The 22,291-nt window shown below is 42.0% G+C and overlaps 1 protein-coding gene across 1 annotated transcript in view; it reads left to right on the forward strand.

Annotated features, from left to right (window-relative positions):
• tspoap1 (TSPO associated protein 1) overlaps positions 1-22,291 on the forward strand; it is a 66,079-nt gene that overhangs the window by 32,523 nt on the left and 11,265 nt on the right. Inside the window, exons 7-22 of the mRNA XM_071901159.2 lie at positions 6,271-6,438; positions 8,640-8,723; positions 8,881-8,970; positions 9,071-9,193; positions 9,301-9,405; positions 9,724-9,774; positions 10,595-10,627; positions 13,127-13,307; positions 14,786-14,887; positions 15,363-15,568; positions 17,227-17,333; positions 17,417-17,526; positions 17,613-18,488; positions 19,757-19,908; positions 20,139-20,609; positions 20,717-21,130. Of these exons, the coding sequence (XP_071757260.2) occupies positions 6,271-6,438; positions 8,640-8,723; positions 8,881-8,970; positions 9,071-9,193; positions 9,301-9,405; positions 9,724-9,774; positions 10,595-10,627; positions 13,127-13,307; positions 14,786-14,887; positions 15,363-15,568; positions 17,227-17,333; positions 17,417-17,526; positions 17,613-18,488; positions 19,757-19,908; positions 20,139-20,609; positions 20,717-21,130 (3,273 nt within the window). The remainder of the gene's footprint in view (positions 1-6,270; positions 6,439-8,639; positions 8,724-8,880; positions 8,971-9,070; positions 9,194-9,300; positions 9,406-9,723; positions 9,775-10,594; positions 10,628-13,126; positions 13,308-14,785; positions 14,888-15,362; positions 15,569-17,226; positions 17,334-17,416; positions 17,527-17,612; positions 18,489-19,756; positions 19,909-20,138; positions 20,610-20,716; positions 21,131-22,291) is intronic.

Here is a 22,291-nt window from a genome sequence, read left to right on the forward strand (position 1 = left end):
TGTAGTCCATGTATGTGTCTACTTGGATGATGGACTGAAGCAGTCCAGGACACAAGACTTAACATTGAAAACTAAGCAGTGTCGTGACAAACACTGAGTGCTAGAGGATTGGCTCAAGGCACTGGGTTTTGCATTTGTGTTAGGTATAGAAATAACCAGCTTATTCTGGAAAAGATTATTAGTATATTCATGTTCCGCCTGCTCCATTGCTGTTACACGCCCTATGCTAGTATTGCAATGACTCACAGCTAAGTGGATTTTTCATTTACATCTTGTAGCTGTTATTTTTAATTTCAGTAAATCCTACATTGTAAATCCAACTGTGATGTCTGTGATGGACTGTCACTTACTTGCAAATTAGAAAGACGAGACATGCATGAGGCCTAGTCAAGGGCAGCCTGTCAGAAACCCTGTTTTATAACAGTCATATTTTGGAGTGTACAGATGTAGAATTTAGGCAGACCGACTTAGTGACAGGGTGGTAGAGCGTTTGATTGGTGGACATCGATATGCTCCGTATTAAAAAGAAAATCAACGGCCAGGCCAATCCATTAAGGTGCTTTTAAAAGAAGTGATCCAGTTACCCGTTTCAGTAGTCTGCAGGGATTACACCAATGTGCTTATGGCATTCAGGGCCTGCTGAATGGGATCTGACCCTGCTTTAGTACGCATGGGCCCAGGCTGTACTTTATCCTTTAGTGTACATGGACCACACCAATGTGAAGTGTACACAATGGCACTGTATCGTGTGAAATGTGTGCAAGTAGAGGTGAACAGGACTGTGTCTGGTAACAGGACCGTGTCTGATAAAAGCATATGCATGGCCTGCTGTGGCCTCACCATTTATCAGACTTTGAGGGTGGTATTTAGACATTGTTTTAGTAAATTTTGACATGGCTGGAGCCTTAACCAGGCCCTTTATTGATGATGATACGCATGACTGTCTTTAAGGTCTAATGTCCTTGCATGATTCTACACATAATTATGTTATAGCAGGTCTTTGAGCTCACTGCTCAAATGCATAATGAATAAGTCTGCTCACATGCATTCTACAGCTCACATATGCTTCTAGAAAAATGTGTAGAACTTAAAAAAAATAGTTTGCATATATATGTACAAGGGTACAAGTGCCACTTGTGATAGTAGAGGTCTATCAAAATTCTCTATTCAGTTATATACAAATGAATTGCATGCCAGGGAATGTCACGCGCCTGTCATTTTAGCATCCCATTTCATTTAGCTTTCTGTTGAGCACACCTTGTAGGAAATATACCTGTTGGCTATAATTTGTAACAAAGTAACTGTAGTGTCAAATGATGTTGGACCAAATGCAATTTCCCTCAGTTGACAGCAACCAGCTTCTGCCCAGCTAGCTTATTTTCACTGATGATTTAATTTGCCTCCAGTGGCTACAGAAAAAATGTGAGCTGAAATGGCAAGATGATTTGTGATTCAAAACCATTTTATGTGAAGGATATTCAAATGCCTTGTGCTGCTTAGAAATGGGCAAAAATGGCATTTAACAGTGATGCAATGGCACCAGTAGATAAAATACATATTGAATTACTTTTGTGCATTTTGTAATTGCAAGTCATGTAATTTGTACCAAGTATATTCATTCAGTATTCATCACACTTTGAAAGTATTGCAATCCGTTTTAGTAAGGTTTGACTCATATGAGTTTTTGAAAGTTTTTGATAATTTTGGATTGAAGCAGATGATAATCTTTAAATTTGACTATTTTCCTGCCAAAAAATGACATTGACTGGTTGATATCCTATTTTTAACGAAAGGCTAATATCGACCCGGTATATCTGTTTAAGCCTACATTTTAGAGCTGGGATATTAGCCTGATGAGACTATTCAATAGCAGAAACCATCTGATCACATTAATAGATCTACAATATAAGACCTCAGCAACAACAAATGATACTCAAAAGGGTAGACAACACCCTCTTCAAGGAATATTTGATCTCTATATCCAATCCTGTGACTACCTACAACCACATTCCCTGACATGATGGGTGTTAGCATATAATCATATAATCAAACCCTGGGAATCAAGGTTCAACAGCACATCCCAATACTTCCCATATCCCAGTACTTTGTAATTTGTTTTGATACATTGACCTGACAAGGCCAATTGAGATGCATTGTGCACAGCTGCCTTGCCAGTATACCTGAGAAGTTATCTATGTATTCACCTTATAATCATCACGGAATGTGCTTTGTAAATATGAGTAAAATTGTTAACTATTGAGGCTAGTTGGTCCTTTGGGGAGTAGTTTCAAGTCAAGCTCTGTACAGTTCAGTCTTTGATACAAAAATGTTCTGGGGATTCACCCTCCTAAATTCTCTGAAGTGTTAAGTTACGTAATATTCTTGAAATTATGAAAAAATGAATCATTTTTCTTATCTAAAACTTACATCTGTTGTTCTTCTATAGCAAGAAGTTTAAGTTCTTTCTTTTTCGATGGTGGGAATAAAACGGCTGCTCCTTGGGAAAAGATTTTTTGGCATTTTTGCCTTTATTTGACAGATCAAAGTCGAGACAGACAGGAAAGATTGGGGGATGACATGCGGCAAAGGTCTCACTCTGGATTCAAACCCAGGATGTTGCGTTTTACAAGGTGCACGACTTAAACCACTGAGCCACCAGGACATCTCAAAAGGATGGATCAGATAAATGGATGAATGGATTCTTGGTAGAGATCTAGCATGCAGACATAAGCGAATTAAACAGTTTGATTAATCAAACCTCGCAATTGGGGGCAGTCTTTTTTTTTTTTTTACTGGGGTAATTGAGGGGGTTTGCCTAGGCTATATTTTTCCATGCATAGTAATAAAAATAGTTGTAGTCATAGCAATAGCACCACCTGATTAAACCCACAGTGGGAAATTCCCTCATCTGTGAAACATTGCCAGTAAAACGTATTTTGTCAGTAAAACATTGTCTGGCATAAATTAAAAAGTTAGGACACTCCCCACAAAGACAAGACAGAATCGGTATAAAATACACGCAGACTAAATAAACATAGTGTCTATGCTTCTCGGAGGGAGCAGTAAATCTCCATTCTTTTCAATCTTGAAATAATTTGTAATAAATTGGCATTTTGATGTATAGGGTTAACTGCCGGATGTATATAAGTAATGAAAAGATATAAACCTTAAGCTATGCGATATGAATTTGTTGTTGGCTGTGTTCAAGTGAAGACCGGCTTCTCTGCTGTGCCGCCAACATTCGACTGAGTTGATCTTTGCTCTGAATTTTCCATATGAGCATTTGGATTCAAACACTGTATCAGTGTCATGACCTAGTTGAATCACCAAGGATACCATGACATTTAATGAATCATTGGTAATTCGGATTTTGGAAGCCCAGTGCCTCCAAATAGCTTTTATATTGAGTCATTGCTAACCTACATCATGGTTTTTATTGCATATTGCATTTCATTTTGTTAAGTTAGTGTGTTTGCACATAAACCTTTGAAATGAATCATAATAGCCTAAGCCTTGGTCTAATGCTCTCTATGACAGTCCTTTTATTCCACATAACATTGTATAAATGAGTCATTATGTAATATTCTCCCTCTGTGCTCATCCGTCAAAACGATGTCAGAATTATATCACACATTGCCTGAACCCTGATTATATTTGCTTTGAACTCATTATTGTGTGCACTCACATTCCCTCTTCAAAAAGGGATTGCTCTTTTAAGGTTATAGTAGCCTGGAAGTGGCCATGCAGACATTTTTAGTTGCTTTGACCGTGTAGATTGATAGCAGTGTATGTCATATACTGACAGTGTGTTCTGACAGAAACTGCATACACTCTCTGCAGTTTTGAAGTTGTAAGAAAATATCTCAACTTCATAGAAGTGAAACACAATGACAGTCTTATTACTTACTTAGGTATGTTAAATCAAGGAGAGGGACAGCTCAAGATTATGATTAGATTTCAGTAGTGGTAAGAAAAGATTAAGTTTAGGTTTTCCTAAACTTTGGCGGGTTAAGAGAAGCATTTCAGACAAGAGCTGCAGCAGCAGCTCAGACAAGTTAGTGCAATAATAATGAAGGATTGGATTTGTACTGTGTGTTTTTTCCAAGTGCTCAAAGTGCTTTGAGTACTGAAGGAGTCTCACCTTAGCCACCACTTATGTGTAGCACCCACCTTGTTGGTGCATGGCTGCCAGAATGTAGCAGAAAGCTCAACACACAGCAGCTATGGATATGGAGCGCTACAAGCTAATTAGGAATCACGGGATGACTGACTGATGTGGCCATGATTGACCAAAGACCAAGGTGGGAATGTTGCCAGGATGCTGGGGTTACCTGCCATGCCTACACTCACGATAAATGGCATGGGATCTTTAATGACCACCAAAACAAATCAGGAACTTGGTTTAATGGCTCATGTAAAGGAAAGTACTTGTTTAAATCCCTCATTCCTGTGTACTGTATTTGTACAAAGGCCAATGGAATTAGTGCCTCCTGCTGGCCCTCCGTCACCACTACTGACACCATCTGGTCTCCTATCCAAAAGATAAACCTGGGATAGCGTTGCTTAACTTCACAGACACGCCACCGATTTTATGCTGAATGGTCAAAATGGTTTATCAACATACGTTTATCAACGAACGTGCGTAAGAATTTCAAAATCCTCCATGAAACCTGAAGATATATCTCAGAAACAAATGGGCAAATAAAGCATGTATCCCCAGCCGGCAGCCTGGCTGATGCAAGCTGCTAAATGTTAGACAGGGAGAAAACCTTGCTGCTTCAAGCACCTAAACATTTGTCAGACAGGCCATCAGTATGGCACGAGGAAACTTGACATGAAGTTTATGCTGCAAGCGACACTAATGTGCAAATTTCAGGTTATGCAGGGTATTATTAGTATATTTTGGTGTACATGTAAATCATACCAAGGAGAATCGGCTGCTTTATGAAACAAACGTCTTGTCTACCGTAGGTGCCAGGCTGTCTCTGATTTTAATTGTGCTCCTGTAATTGCACGGATGACTGTTTGGTATCATGTGCATCTAATGTGAGCATGTGCCCCTCATCTGAATAGACAAATGCGAAACAAAACCAAAGTTAATTTCATTCTTCACCCATGGCTAGTCTTAATTTTCTCAAAGAAAAACATTCTAGCTAAAAAACATCTATTAAAAAAACAATCATTCAGCAATCAATTCTGACAGATAAGCTCATGGTAAAATTAATTTATTTTTATAAAATTCTATCTGTGCTTTGGGGAAATTTCTACCAGATCTTATAGAGAGATTTTAATTGGAGAATTTTTCCACTGAAACCCCAGTAGCACCCTGATAGCATCCAAATGGCATTCTTGTCAGTTCAAGCTGTTGGGTGTGTTAGGAGGAACGAATGATGCTGACCCAGGACGGTACCACCAACATGGTCCAGTTGATCTGTGTCCATAAAGTATGTAATGTATCTTTAAGTTAGCTTTTTCAGTGAAGCCACTGCATACAAATTGCAGGTACAGTATACAAAACTTGTGACACATTGTATCCCTGTGTGTCCTGTCAATGTCTTGACAAATGATTTTCTACAAAAGTGGGAGACCTGTGTTAAGTCTAGAGTGATATTCCTTCTAATGGCTGACAATGTAAAGGAGAGATCCCCTTGCGGCACGTGGCAGAGCGCCTATGATCCTGTTACTGGGTCATGGCCTTGGCTACACTAGCCCAGTTCTCCTCGGAGCATAAGTAGGTGTGCTCTAAAATTAGACACTGATTTCCGACTCTTAACCCTTAACCAACGTCAGCCTCTTCCCCACCTGGACCCCACAAGTCACCACAGTTGAAAGAATGATGAAAGATGATGGGAAAAAACACTTATGTAGAATGCTCACTAATGCAGAAAATTAGCCTACTGTGAAACATTCAAATCATTATGCCCAGACTAATTAGAAAGGACAGGCTCCCTGCTAATGTGTTCTAGTCATGTTCCAGGCTAGAGGGATTCCCCCTGGATTATTCAGTGATTGTAGTTGGACCACTGGGAAGGAGGCTCACAGCTAATCCCTGGCTCACAGCAGGGGGTGTAATGTTAATGTCAGTGTTACCGTACAATATGACAATCGTAGATTTGCTCCCCTCTCAGTTGTGGGTCATGTTTGTAAGATGAGAATGGAAGCTCTTTACTTTATTATAATGCCTTGGATTGTCTTTTATCTTGGCCATCCCAGATTACCTCTGTGAACGTGAAGTGTTTCTCATTGAATGATTACTCTTGTCCCTGCCAGGTTGCAGGAGAGACCCCGTGTGTGGCATTAGATGAGGCTCCATCCAGGTGTGAGGAGACTCCCGGAGAGGAGGAGGAGTCGGGGCCGCGAGTGACGCCCCCACCGGGCCTCAGCCCGACCCCCTCCCACCAGGAGGAACACACAGAGGAGCAGCGCCTACAGTTTCTGGTGAGAGCATCCAGTACTATACTACTACTTATTACATACTACCACAAGTCTGAATATGCAGCGGGAGAGTTAAACCGCAAGCATGCAGCATTTTTCCACTTCTCACATATCGCACCACGCGCATTCCCCTGTTACTCCCCTGATATTCAGTGTGTTACTGAATATTGTACCTAATTGTAGGAATCAAGCTTTGCTGTCCACTTGGCATTTTCGTGCATAACTGAAGCTTGAATTCAGTTCTTTCATTGAGTTCCCACCACATCACTGCCGCTGAAAGAAAAACCACTGTCCGATTTGTTATGTAATGCTGGGATTATTTTGATCTTGTCTCTTGGAAACAGAAGTGTAGCATATTGCTCTTGCTGATTCTACAACTGAGTCTTATGGCTTATATAGACTAACATATTCTCTCGTAACTCTACATTGAGATTGTCGTCAGGGTGGAGAATAGAAATTGCAGGCATTAAGTGATCTATATTTATTTGCATTTATTTATTTATTCTTTATTTATTGGGTAGACTAATCAAATCAAATTTTTACATCAGATCGGCCTAGAACTCTCTATAGACCTTGTATAAAACTGTTTATAAAGTAGCAGTAGTATCAGTACCAGGCTGCATGTGTGTATGTGTGTATGTGTATGTGCATGTGTCACCCTTCATCGGAGCAAACCTCTATATCATAATTCTTGTGTGTATTAAACACAAACAAAGTAAGTTTAATACACAAGTAAGAGAAAACAGAGAAAGTTTAATTCTAGTCCATCATTTTGGCATCTGTCATGACTGTATAGCCATGAAATCTCTTTTTTATGTCCCTCAAAGTCTTATATAAACTGCCCTCACTGCTCTGACAAACATGTCAGTAGCATTTTGAAAACCTGATACTGCATTTTTGTGAGCTTGTGAAGAAATCATACTTAATGGACAAATGTACTATTTTCTAATAAGTGCTGTACTGCTTTTGAATATATTCACCAAAATGCATAACTAGTTCAATTTGTTGACATATTGCCCAAACAAAAGACTTTTGTTATGTAATGTTTGTTTATCGTTATCTACTTGTTAGCAAAAAACTGATGATGGACAGGGACATTTCAAAAATGTCACATACTGTAACTGTTGTAAACTGTAAGAAACAAAACATTGTTCTCACAGGCCACGCATTTAATGATATTTAGCATGGTTCAGTCACTCACATTTACATGCATGGTCAGTTTACTATGGTCCTAATCAATGCCACGGATATGGGGTGAGTGAGCGAGTACTTCAGCTGAGAGTCCGTGTGAGTTAAATGAGGTAGAGATGTAAGCAGTGGGCTCCTCCAGAAACCAAGTTAAAACTCTGAATTCAAGGGTACAAAAAGTAGTGCCTGCAGGCTAATGACAGCTGTTTAGCCATGGTCATCTGAAGTTCCTGTAAGAGACGCCTGTGTACATGGCCTAGGCTGCTATAAAAACATGAAGTTGGTACCTGCAGCCTAGAGATTAATGAACATTTCAATGACAGATGTTTCTTCTAGGGCAAGGGAGGCTATGGTCAAACATACCGTGCGCTTCTGCAGACTGAGTAATTTCTGACATAGCATATTTGAGGAGCAGCTTCACATTAATGATTTGAATATATAACAGGACGTCCTTCATTAACACTCATTATTCAGGCCTTTAATGCTATGGCTGACAGACAATCGTGAGAACAAATCAGGCCACAGACCGTGTTTTAATTACCCAAACACACACCCCCCAACACACACACACACACACACACACACACACACACACACAGTAGTAATGCTCGATTATGGTACTGTGGCCATGCTGAAATAAGCTGATTTCTCCTATGCTGGTCCTGCATGTAAGCTGCATTTAGAATAATTAAAGGATGCTAAGCTTTGTAATACCTCATTGCTACCATGTCAGAGGTCAATATGGAAACTAAGGCCCATGTATTCTGCATCCTAAAAAGACTGATGGCACTGACAATTCTTTGCCAGCAAATAATTTCTCATGACATAGTATATGATTTTGATTGTTCTTCTGGGAGCATATATCCTGCTCCTTGTTCCAGAGTTTGTTTATAAAAATCATATAAACACAACCTTAAAAGATCCAGTTTCAGGGTAATATGAGATGGTGATCAGATTTCTTGACGTATGAAGATGCAGTATAACTTTTCCTTGCTTTGTAATCATTGTTTGTTCAGGAAAGTGAGCTGTGCAAGAAGAGAAAAGAATGTGAAAACCTTGAGCATGAAGTAAAGAAGCGACAGAAGAGATGTCTGGATTTGGTAAGGAAGCTGCTCCAGTTTTTCTCTCTTAAATGCTCACTGGCAGTCCTTGAGGCTGTTTAGTCTTTAAGTGTTACGATAGTGCAGATAATGATGACTTGGGAGAAATGGATTCCCCCTGCCTTAGCTAAATCTCGTCTTGCGGTCTCTTTAACAGGAGAGCCAGCTTGAGGATGAGCGAGGCAAAAATGAGCAACTAAAGGAGGAGGCAGATCTCCTCAGGAGGAAGGCACAGCTGCTCGACCAGGTCAGCGTCTCCCTGCCCTCTCAAGCCCTTTACAATCTACTAGTCATGCATTCAGTTACACTGCAACTGTGGTGCTACGGCTTGTCTCTGTTGTTTCCAGACTCGGGTTGAGAATGAGGAGCTGAGGGAAGACCTCTCTGAAGTGACCGCTCAACACAATTCAGTTCTCGAGGAGAACCAGAGACTCCGTGCCAAACTGGAGAACCTAGAGCAGGTCCTAAAGGTACAGCTGGGATCACACATATCATTATTTTCAATTTGACTCTTTGTAACAGTTTATGTCTATGGAAGGCTGCAGATTGTCTGATGACATTTCTTCTACATGAACAGCATATGCGAGAGGTCGCCGAGCGAAGGCAGCAGCTGGAATTGGAACATGAGCAGGCACTGGCTATCCTCAAGTTCAAACAGGATGAAATCAAACGGTTACAGCGGGTGAGCACCGCAGCCTCTTGGACATTCTCCACATTTGTTTATCTATCATACAACCCCCCCGGCAGAACTGCAGTTCTGTCCTGCCTGGCCGTGCTTAATTTAGAGAAAAATATTTTTCCATGCAAAAATCAAACCCTAATGGGCCTTAGCCTTCTTTCACCCTAAGACTTTGTCCAGCAGGAGGCAACCTTTGGGTACCAATAAAGCATCTAGTTTTGGCGGGGCATTTCTGACAGAGCTCACTGGGCGGTGGATTTGAATTTCTTAACAATAACCAGCGTTACATTGACCATAACCGTCTTGTTTTCCAATCGTCAGGCTCAGCTTTTCGCCAAGAGGGAACATGAAGGGGTGGTTCAGATGCTGGAGGTGAGTTCGTACAGTATAATAAATCATCAGTCTCTCATACAAGAGAAACAAATGCAATGACATTTATTTACAGTGCAGTACATTCATTGCCATGCAGTGGAGCACTGAGCTGCTTTCCAAAAGTTTGAGACGACTTATACCCAACTAAACATCAGTGTGCCCATGTTTCACTCAGCCCCAGCATCAGTAAGAGGAGTGTTTTTCAAACTCTCTTAGTATTACTTTCATGCACTACTGCATCCCCCGTCTGACAAGATAGAATCTCATTCATTATTGAAGGAGGCATGTCTCATCTCCCTAACACCAAACAAAAAGAGTATAAATATTTAATTCCCTCCCTGTCCTTGGTAGACAAAAGACTTCCCGCTGCCACTGAAGCAGCGCAGATACACAATCAGCTCTTTGTGTTGATCTAAACACCTGGCAGAGAAACCGTTACAGAAAATACTTGTACTCATATTTTTGTAGCACTTATGGGCCTGGAAAGATAACCGTTTGAACAGATGGTTTCTCCACTGCCTGATGAAGTTAATGCTTACACTCAGTGTGAGTGTAACACACCTTGAATGCAAAATGAATCTAGACAGACTATGACTGTTGAAGTCCCCATATGTCTAATTGGCTACTGTTTTAAAAGGATGAAAAAAGACAAGAAAGACTACAAAACCTACAAGACCTACAAGAACACTGTGAACATCCAAAACCTCATCTTCCACAAGTGAAGACTCTATATATGGCTGTTTTATTATGCTTCTAATTGTTATGCTTTGTGTTTTGTTAATGGGGTGTGCTCCTAAATGAAGTGTGTATTTTATTTTAGGAGTTGACGCAGCTTGTGTTGCTGAGGGAGCTGGTAGAGTATAGTTGCTCCTGTTTTGAAAATGCTCACGTTTTCTTCCTCTTGCTTTGTCTCTCTCCTCCTTTCACTCTCTCTCTCTCTCTCTCTCTCTCTCTCTCTGTTCAAACCCAAAGCATCACAGGAGAAAGTCTCTTTCCCTCCAGAGAGCCCTAACACACACAGCTTTTTGAAATCTGTGAAAAAATTTTTTTGAAACATCATAAGGAATATGTGTGTCTTCATTCAAAGGGCAGCTGTTGAGGGCCAAGAGACATTCTAGTGATACGGGCTACTGACAGGACCTTCTCGCCGACCTGGACTCTGACTGCTGTGTTTCTAATTTATTAATATTTTTTATCCTCCCAGACTCATTGTTTCACAAGCATGTGTTTACTTTTGTATACCTTTTTTGTCCTTTGTGTTATTTTCTTGCTAACCAGAACACACTGGACTGCATGCAGGTACCGGCAACCCTTAGCCTCCTTGTCCCCCCAGGCCAGATTCCTGCCTCCCCCAGCCTCTGTAGATACAATCCAACACCCTGCCTTGTCAAACTCCCCAATGCATCAGGCTCAGGCTTGGACAGTAGAACCAAGTTAACATATTCTGTGTTGTAGCGCAGATATTATGTAGCTGCTTCACTGTCTGAGAATCGACAGAATTCAGCCAGGCTTTGCATGTGTATCAGTTTTGTTTTCCTGCATATGTTAAGAGTTGAGCCAGTAGTAACAAATCTGCCCTGCAGATATTATATCCAATTTTCAACACGTTGTGTGGCCACAGAGACCCATTTGATGCTGACTGTTTTTTTAGGTTACTGAAGTGTGTCTGAATCAGGCCACAGTCACATGAGAGCAGATAAGAATGTTTCTGTGGCACAGTTAGCAGTCCCAGCTGCACTGAGCACAGTTAACATGCTTATAGGAGAATTGGCTTGTTATTTAAGTTCACAATATTAAGGTCGAGTTTACCTTTGTGCTAAGACTGATAGAGCTGGACTGCTGTATGCAGTTTTTGACTAATCATTTGGGCTTTATTCTGTACTCGACAAGCTATTAGCGATTGATCTCAGGGTTGTAGCGCTCTTTACCACTTGAGCTCAGTTCATGTAGATAGATAATGGTTGTGTGCAGACTAGGCGAGGCGTAGGTGAGAGGTTTGACAGGAAATTGTGTTCAGACAGTTTCACGCAGAGGCTCTGTCAGATCGGCCTGCTAGGAAACTCCCACCGCAACCGGAAGCGAAACCAGTCACTTATAGAAAGTCAGTGGGGCTAAGGCTAACCTCTGTAGTGTTCTGGCTCTGTAGTGGCTCTGCTAATGTGAATGCACTGTAAGGCAGGAGGACAACATGCAGCTCCTTGTCAACTACACCACACTTCCAATTCTGGTTTTCACCCTATTCTCCTGTTTTCGCTTATTACCAAAAAGCTACCCTCTACCAAAGCCTTTAAACCTGCTCTCTGTCTTTATTTCCCTCCTTTTTTTTCATTTGATCCTTTAATTTGTAGCAGTTTGTTTGCAGCTTGTAACAAATGTACCAACAACAGTTTATATTGTCTGTGTCTTGCAGAAATCTAACCATATATCTCAAATTTTCCTTTTTTTTTACATACTAAATAGGATATAATAGCAGCAGTGTATTGTGTTGTTTACTTTTGTGCGTTTTTCCATCTGTCGTTCCACCAAAATAATCATCATAACCATGTAAGTTGGAGCCATGCAACAAAAAAAAACCTAGTCAGTGGGCTGCCTGGGCAAAAAATAATCCATATCTAGCACATTTTAAAGTGTCTGTGGTTACTTGGAGACCATGAATTTTAAAGGCTTTGGACACCGACGGGCACATGGGATGCTGCAGTCCTTGAATTGCTTTGTTTTGTGTTTTTTGGGGGGGGGTTTTCACTGCATTTGATAGCCAACATTGTCCCCCAAGTGTCGAAAGCTTTTCATGATCCTGGGACCAAGTCAAACCATTGAAAATGTGTTGTAAATGTCAAACATGCACGGACATCAATGGGAAAATTGAGCAGTTTTTCTCAGTTACCGAGAAATTGGCTTTTCAGACATACAAAGTTTCTGCATGACACTGACAATATATAAAACTGACCTAAGGTTACATCCAACACAGAGATACTTTTACTTGGCTGATGTATGATGTACAATAAAACACTCAAGATTCACTTAAAGTAAAAATCCGCCCTAAAACATACACTCCAATGATCACAATCTAGTTGGCTAGCTAGCTATATTTCTATGCCTATACACCCAACTTTGAAAGTTGAAGGAAAGTTCAGGTTGAGGGAAAGTGGGTACATCAAAAAAGTAAATTACAACACTTCATCACAAAATAACTCCTGGAATGCATTGAACATCACCAATTGATGATATCGAACGATGTAATAGTGTGCATGGGTGGATTTTTCCTTTAAGTGCAATGATGTGTAAAAAAAAATCATGTATGGTCACTGAGTTTATATGTCTGCTTTCTCTGTGTGTTACGCCGCATGTGTAGTCAAAGGTGCGAGATCTGGAGGAGAAATGCCGCAGCCAGAGCGAACAGTTTGGCTTACTGTCCCAGGAGTTGGAAAAGTTCCGGCTGCAGGCCTCGAAGGTGGACCTGGCTGGCAATACCCTCCTTACCAACCCCAGCCTCTCTGTTCTGACCAATGGGGTGGGCCTGACTACAGAGCGAGGTAACACACTACCAAGGGCATGTATTTATATCCACAAACACAAGCCTATAGCCCAGTGATACAATTCAGAGCATATTAGTTGTTGAGGGTTTTAGGCTCATTTGAACCCATTTGTTACCCCTAGACAGATCCCATGCTGGGACTAGCTTTACTTCAGAGGGTAATTCCTGTTTCTTCATGTGATGTTCAGTTGTGTGAGAGGTATTCAAGAACCAGGTTAAACCAAGTGATAGGAATGGATTGGTTTGGTTAATTTGTAATAGCCATACGCACATCAGCAAAATGCAAATGCTAAATGATTGGAGTCATAACGGCAACTGTGAAGAGTTTAAAACTTTGGCTAACCTATTGTCAGTACAAAGTGGTGTTGTTTTAAGTTGATTTTAAATTACAACCAAGCTTCTTTGAAGTAAACGGCTTCACCTGATTTTTCGACTATTCTCAGACCAAAGAACTAATGTCGTCATATAAAAACAAACAGGAATTATTTTATTAAATATTGGATGGAGGTTCCATGTAGGACTGCCTGATGGCGGGGATGCTGGCCTTCTCATATCAAGATCATGATGATTGAATTGTTAAGGTACTCTATTGGGATAATACTTTTTGTGGAAGGTGTTTAACAAGCAAAAACAAAGCCATACATTCTTTGGGGTATAGGAGGTGTATGAGGGCAACAGTAAAAAAAAGAAAAGAAAAGGAAATGAGCAAAGATATTATTTTTTTATAGTTTAAAAATTGTGTTCTAACCATAATTCCGTATTTCTATCGCATAATCTATTTGTCAGTTTTCCTATTTGTGTGTTATGAATAGGGATTTTTCTTTATTCGACTTTGTACTTTCCTTTAAATAGTAAGGGCACATTAAATGGTGCCCAGTTCATTTTTTTCATATAGTTGTATCTCCATTGTGCACCAGTAAAATGGTTTTAAGCCCAATCTCTTGCATTCATTCAATTGAAATTCAAATTCAAATTAAAACATAAAAATCAACAAGATTGGAGTTCTGAGGTTTTCACATGACAACAAAATTATGTGTCCCATATGTCTGTTATGATTTAAAATTTTCATCTTAATTTTGGCTCATTAAGCAATTTATTTATTTATTTTCTATTATTGTTAGTCCTCACTGAGCCCTACACCTTAAAATCTTAACGACGATAAAAAGCATTGCTGTTTTTAAAGGTAATATCCTTTTTACTGAAGAAACCAATGGATTTGCTGTTAGTTTTTTAAAATTTATCTTTTATCTTTTTTTTTTTTTTGGTCAGTGTGTAATATTTCCTTGTGAAGAACCGTACTAAGCATTTTAGAATATCCCTTGTAATGTAATCCTAGCCACAGCTGGCCTTGATTTATGACAATCCAAATCCCTACTACTGTATATTTCCAGCTATACATTAATTCACCACTGTATATGTTGGTCTATCTTTCCCTCCTTTTCCTACAACCAAGTCAGTATGCCGTTTGTGTCTTAGACTCCGGTGGCCCATGGGATATGGCGTCTCTGGGTGAAATAGCCTTCTGGAGTCTCGAGGGAGGTGACAGTCTCCCAGGCCCTGAGGGGATGGATGCACTCGGTACTCTTGCTGTCGCTGTTATTTATAAAAATGTGATGGGCACTATCAGAAAATAACTGCATGTTCTCACCTGGCACCTCACTTGCAGGTTGCTGTCATGACCAAAACTGTCATAGAGCCTGCTTAGGTCTGTCTATAATACACACAATCACATGAAGGTCAGCGCTCGAGGGCTGAGGTGAGCGACTCGTTGTCGGTGGACTGTGGAACTAGCTAAGCCCCTTAGTTCTTACCAGTGCTGGTGTAACACACGTTGCCACAGGGCGGTGACCTTTGACCTCAGCCAGATGGAGACAGAGGATTTTGCTCCACTGTTTAATCAGCCAGGTTTCCACCTTCAGCCTCCTGCATGTTGTCAACCACTGACCTCCCCCACCTAGCTGCTCACGGACTCTTCCAGGTTACTAGAGGGAGACCCCGGGTTGTTTGTTCAGTAATGTAGTATGTACTATCCTCTTCCTCTTTCTCCTCCTAGATGTGGCCGCCGCACTGCGGATGGGGGCCACCCCCCACGCTGCGGGGCTCTCCAGGGTGGAGCGCTCTCCCGTCACCAAGCATCGAGAGCTGCCCACCATCAGTATCAGCAAGTCAGGCTCCACCTCCAGCAAGTCAGAGACCACACACCTCACCCCCAAGTCTGACACCCATCTTAGTCCACACAAGTCAAGCCCAACGCACGAGGTACCAGCTATGGGAATGCACAGTGCATTGAGTTTTACTCATTACTTGTTAGTCCCTGGTAGCAGTAATTCATTGTAAGTAATTCATTCATACTAGTCATGATATTACTTTTCCATGACACCCCCAAAATTGGCAGTTGTATCCACTAATCTGATAATTGGAATGGGTAACAAAAGTAACAATTTAGTAACTCCTTACATGTTACTGTAATTAACACGTATTTACATCCTACTTTTAGTATTATGCTTTAAAAGAATACACTTATTAGTCAATGTTATTCATTTATGGAAGGCCCTTGCCCCACTGGAAAAACAATACTGGTAGTTCTTGCCTAAAATAGTACAGTATCTGTTACCTTTCACAATATAATAAAGATTGTAGGTTGAATAAATCCTGTTCCTCTCATATTCCTCTATACTCATCAATGCTATGTCATTGTATGGGATTGCCTCCCTGCAGCTCTTCTTCTCTCTTCGTTTCTACATAGATGGGCAGATTGCTCATCAAGATTACCAAGATGGCCATGCACGAGTACATTGATTGTGTGGATTTGATGGATTAAAAAAGCCTCTCTAACCTCTCTGTCATCTCACACAACACTGCAGACTATAGCTGAATATGCCAGAGCTCACTCTGCTCATACAGCATGAGAGAAACAAGTTGGAGCTGTTGCCATAATGATAGAGAATATTTCAGAGTCTGTGTCTGATCTTCCACTGAAGGCAGGTTGCTGGCCTTTCATCTAGTCAGCCAGCCTGTGTGCCTACAGTTCTATAAAACTGATATTTAGTGAGATAATCCACTGGCTACTGTGGATTATGAAGGTTATAGTAGTTGTAAGTGATTATCCTTAAAAAGGTTTTCCCAGGGAGCTATAAATATACAGCCTTTCTTGTTGCATTGTGTGTAGCCACGATATTTGGGAATCCATCTACTCCATGTTTTGTATCAATGTGCTTCTGTACAGACAATTAGTATGTCAGTTATGTCACCACATCACAAGAATATTGTATACATTATGTTTAATGTGAGCGGAGATTGGGAGTAACTAATTACTAGTACTGTAGATACTGTACTTAATAGATGAATAGATGAATAGATTTGTTGAAGAACCCTTCTTTTTCTAGTACTGTAAAATTCTCTGTGTACTTAAGCAATGGGTTATATGTAATTAGATTTTTCTCCCAGCTTTTAAAAAATGAGTAAAAAAATGCAACAGTCATTTGTAGTCAAACAGTGATTTCCTTTACAATAATTTCCTATCAATCAAGGCTTTTACTTAATGGCCTTTTTTGAAACTAACTAGCAGACAGTAGCTTTCTCTAATGACCCATTAGGTAATTTAATTACTATTGGGGGTAGGGGTAATGTACTGACAAAATGTAAATGAGTTTCATTCAAAAGTAATTTAGTCCTAAATACTTTCTTGTAGGCCGGTCGATTATTCTAGCTATTTCCCAAACAACCACTCTAACTTCTACTTGAGTAAAATTTCACTGAAATAACTTTCCTTCTACTCACCTCTATCAGTACGTTCCACCATGTTCCATCCGAATCTACTGAGAATTTTGCTGTGTTGCAAGCATATTTGTCATCATAAATAGGAATCCTCTGCCTCAGGGTCCTAGTGGTTCACCATCTGTCTTTGGTGTCTCCAGGTGGACACGGCCAGTGAAGTGGAGGAGCTGGACATTGACGTCGCCCCGGCACCTTATACAGCCAGCAGAGGAGCAGCAAAGCTTCAGGTTTTCATTGCGAGATACAGGTAAATGCTGCAGTCTTTAGGCATACTAAGACAACAGTTTGTTAATATGTGATAATAATGACTGGTGACTTAACTTTCTGCAGCTATAACCCATATGATGGCCCCAATGACAACCCAGAAGTGGAGCTGCCACTCACTGCTGGAGAATACATCTATGTGTACGGAGACATGGATGATGATGGTTTCTATGAAGGTAAGCCTCAGCTCTGACTCGTCTCATCTGATTTACCAGTTAATATTTTTGTCTCTGATATAGTATTTTACTGTGGCTCCTTTCAGGTGAGCTGATGGATGGACGGAGAGGGCTGGTCCCCTCTAACTTTGTGGAGCGCGTTTCTGACGACGATGTCATGAGCACTCAACATCCAGAGACGGGGGACATGTCCCATAACTCCCTGCTGGACAGCAGCCTCCATAGTGCCAGCCACCAGCACCACCTTCAAATGGGCGTCAGCACCTCAGAAAGGGCAGAGGCATCTGCAGCTTCTGGCCCCGCCTCCGCCCCCTCAGAGTCAGCGCCGGCCTCCGCTGTCCCAGCCCCCCTCACCAACGGCCTGGACCTGGATTTGGAGGAGGTGGGAGTGGACACTGTGCCTTACCCACGTAAGCTCACCCTCATCAAGCAGCTGGCCAAGAGCATCATCATCGGCTGGGACCCTCCCCTGGTGCCGGCTGGCTGGGGCAACGTGTGGAGCTATAATGTGTATGTGGACCAGGAGCTGCGGCTCAACGTGCCCTTCGGTGCCCAGACCAAAGCGGTGCTGGAGCGGCTAGACATAAACCTCAAGGCCTACCGCGTGTCGGTGCAAAGCCTGACAGAGAAGGGCCCCTCAGATCAGATGCGCTGCAGCATGCTGGTGGGGCGGGACGTATGTGTGGCACCCACGCAGCTGCGTGTGGACAGGATCACCGCCACCTCCGCCAACCTGGCCTGGCTGTCCAGCAACAGTAACTATGTGCACATTGTGTCCTTGAATGAGGAGGAGTGTGAGCTGGTGAAGGCTGGCTGCTACTCGCTGTGCCTCAATAACCTCTTGCCCAGCCTGCAGTACACAGTTAAAGTGGAGGCGCGGCCACACCGCACGCCATGGGAGCTGCCTGTGGAGCGACGTGAACACAAAAGCGCTACCATCACCTTCACCACACTGATGGCAGGTCAGGAGTTTCTTTTATTTATCAGATGTTCTAGACTTGTTGTTCTACACTTACATGCAGCATGGTGGCTCATGAGTAAATCTAAATGAGCAGCATTCCAAATGAAGTGACCTCATACAAATACTGCAGTTGGACTAACATAATCTAGTCATATCAGACAACTCAAGTGCATATATTCCATCCCCAGACCAGACTGACTAAAGAAGAACATGATTAAAAGATTTGCAATATTGAGATGCTGGATTTAAGCAAACCTTTGAACAGATACACACGTGCGAAAATGCCCTGCACAAATACCATTCAACTTCTGTTAGCAGTGCCGCCATCACACATTTATCTATGCCCCTGTACAGGCTACCAATTACCTTAAAAGAAGTGGAAGACACATAACTGTGCATGACAAAAATACATGACACCCTAGTTAAACGTTTACATTCTGTGGACATGGAATCATCTTCCCATACAAACTCCATTGCATGTAAACAATTAACCTACTTGAGTTTTCAGAACCTGCCTTTAAGGATACAAAAAGCACTATTTGGCCAATGTTCATTATGAGTAATATGGTCACACACCTCTCCAGTCTAAATCAACACAAGATTCACATAACTACAGTGCCATCCTCCATTGTGAATGCTGTGATCAGGCCCTCCTTAACTTGCTTTCTGTATGTCCTCCTCTGCACTCTTCATGCCATTGTTTAAGAGTCCGCTAAAGGGGTTTTCTTGGGGCTTTGAGAGCCCATAGAGGTAAAACATTCTCTATGCAGGAAAAACCCTGTCCTACTCCTGGTGCACTTGTAAAACTGCCAAACTGTCTGTTTAAATAAAACATTGTTTCCTTGCTATCAGTGTTATACAAGGGCATATACACTGTCCCTCCAGCTTGAGTGCTGCCCTGGGCGACTTGTGCAAGTTAATGGGGTATAACAGATTCTAAAAAAATTGTGTAAAAATGTAAAAATAAAATAAGGCCTTAAAAGTTTTTGGAAAATAATGGATGACCTGGAAACTACTCTAAGTGAATTAAAATATAGCACCCAAATTCATCAAGCCCTAGCAAGACAAGACAGGATCACAAGTAAAAATGAGGTCTTGTAGGATCGTGCTTGCAGAATCGGGTTGCTCAGTCCGGTAATAAATATATTTGATTCTAAGCTCGGTCACTGTTTTTTTAATATGGGATCAAGTGAATCACTTGGGGAAAAAAGAAAAAAACTTTTTATCTTTTGCATGCCACTGGCTGTGGTATGATGTTAATCCCTGCAGGTCCCCCTGATGCTCCTCTGGACGTGCAGCTGGAGCACGGCCCCTCCCCAGGGATCGCCCTCATCAGCTGGCTGCCTGTTACTATAGATGCTGCTGGGACCTCCAACGGGGTCCGTGTCACTGGATACACCATATATGCTGACAAGAAAAAGGCAAGAATACAGCACTCTGTGTTGGTCTTTGCAGTTCTTTACAACCAAGCAGGGCATTGCTATTGGTTTTCAATATACATTTTTCTGTCTAATGGCTTGAAAAGTGTGAATATGCTAACTTTTGGAAATAAATATTTCATGTATGGCTTTTTTGGAAGTTGACATTCCATTTTATAATGTTCATGTGAATGGGGGGTGTTAAGTTTGTTTCTGTCATACTCTTATCCCAGGTGCTGGAGGTGTCGTCCCCCACGGCGGGCAGCGCCCTGCTGGGCCCATCTCAGATCCAGTCCCTGCAGGCAGCCCAGGAGCTCACTGTCCGCACCATGTCTGCCCACGGGGAGTCCTGTGACTCCCTGCCAGTCAACGTGCCCTCCAAGCTGGCTGCCATCATGTCAGGCCCAGCCACCGCCGCCCCAGTTGTGCCAGCCCTCCCCTCTGCCCCCGCAGATCCCAACATCCTGCCCTCATCGCCCTCCTACTCTGCTGCCAAAGTCTCCATGCTGCCCCAAACTTTGCCATCAGATGCACATGCCATTGGCCTCGTAGTGGAGGTTTCTGCCAACTCTCCTCACGCCCTCCACTCAGAAGCCCTTCTGTCATCTGCCTCATATGTGGAGGCCTGGGCCGACCCCTCGTCCGCTGCTGCCTTGGCAGTGTGTGAGGCCACGTTACCCACAGCCTCCACAATCACTCAAGTGGTAATCCTCACCTATCAAGAGACCACAGTTAATCTCATGTCATATTTCTAGATTTACAGAGTTGATTGAATGGTGTGGGATTGAACGTCTCTCTTTCTTGTCTGCAGGTTAATGTGACCTCACCCACCGCCTCAGAACCAAAACCACCACCAGTGGCAGCACTGGCATCGGCCCTAGCGTCGGCACTGGCATCGGCACCGGTATCACCATCACCACCGGCGGCAGCAGCAGAGTTGGAGCAGCGCAGAGACACCGACAGCCCTGGAACGATACGCCCTTTCCCATCTATCACAGAGTTCCTTGAGGACCCCAGTGCCAAGCTCAACACCCCTGAGCGTATCCCCCCGCCCAAAGCCCCAATCTTGGACCTCCTTAGCCCTCAGGACATGCATCTCCACCGACCCCCCAACCCTTCACCACTGGAGTCAGAAGTAGAGGACGAGAGAGAGAATACTCGCTTGGTGTCCATCGAGGAGTTCCTGAGACAGGAGCAAGAGCCAGCGTATGGCATGAGGCAGCAGGTTAGTTCTGTTGTTTTTTTTGACCCGCCTCCCATTAGCCATAGTCCACAACAACAACAAAAAAATCTGGCAGAATCAGAGAGGCAAATGGAAAATTCCACCATCAGATACTCTTACACTGTTTAATTTATATATATTATCAATTTGTGATGTTCGGTGGAACCAGAGTTATTTTGTGAAGTGTTGTTGACTTTTTTGGTGTACCCACTTTCCCTCAACCTGCCTCATCTAGTTCTTAATTAGTGATTTCCTACATTTCCCACAATGCCTTTTGACAAGCCCAAGATAATGTGCCTTAACTTGTTCCATTAAGCTGTGGGTTATACCTGTAGATGGAGAGAGCAATGGTGATAGTGAAAGTAAGAGCAAGAGAGTAGTAACAGAGAGTTTTTCCAGTCAAGAAAAACTGAGTCTTGCCCCTTGCACAAAAAATGCAACATGTCTTGTGGCTGCACTGCATTCTGGTCTATTGAGGCTACTGTTTGTGAAGAAATTGGTATCTCCTCCTCTTCTACGATGAATTTCTTCATTCAAAATGTTGAATCTAGAATGAAGCTCCTTGATTTTAAGAGGCTAACACCAAAACCTGACTTTTAACATTGATGTTACTTTTTACATTGATGTTAAAAGTCTGCTATTAAACTCCACTGTAGCTGCACTGGAAATATCTTGATTATGTTGTCAACATTTGGCTAGTTCTCTGTTGGAATGAGAAAAATGCACCACCAAACAACAAAATGAGCCCTGAAATGCTAGGTACATCATCAATAGTTGTTCTTTAACATTGTTAAAGTATTGCAGGGTGGATTTTTCCTTTATTTCACCAGATTGGAAACATGGCCCAGCATCACCTCATCTTTGCAAGATTCACTTCTATCTTAAAGCGTACATGTCAAAAGGAGAGGGGTCCAGGGGTCCACAGACTGACAAATTTCTCATCCAAGATACATATCTATCTCCTTGCCTATTTATATTTTTGCTTATTTTTGTGCCACAGTTTTTCAATAATCAATTATGATTGGAAATAGCCTAATGCCTACAGTCACATTACAGAGAGGAGCAGTTATGCTGCAGCATGTTTTTGTTACTCTACCAACTGGGCAGAAATGGCAGTTCAGCGGATACAACTGGCACGTCGACACAGGGACACTGTGGCTCTGG

The sequence above is a fragment of the Centroberyx gerrardi genome, chromosome 11 (assembly GCF_048128805.1).
Source record: "Centroberyx gerrardi isolate f3 chromosome 11, fCenGer3.hap1.cur.20231027, whole genome shotgun sequence".
NCBI classification, from domain to species: domain Eukaryota; kingdom Metazoa; phylum Chordata; class Actinopteri; order Beryciformes; family Berycidae; genus Centroberyx; species Centroberyx gerrardi.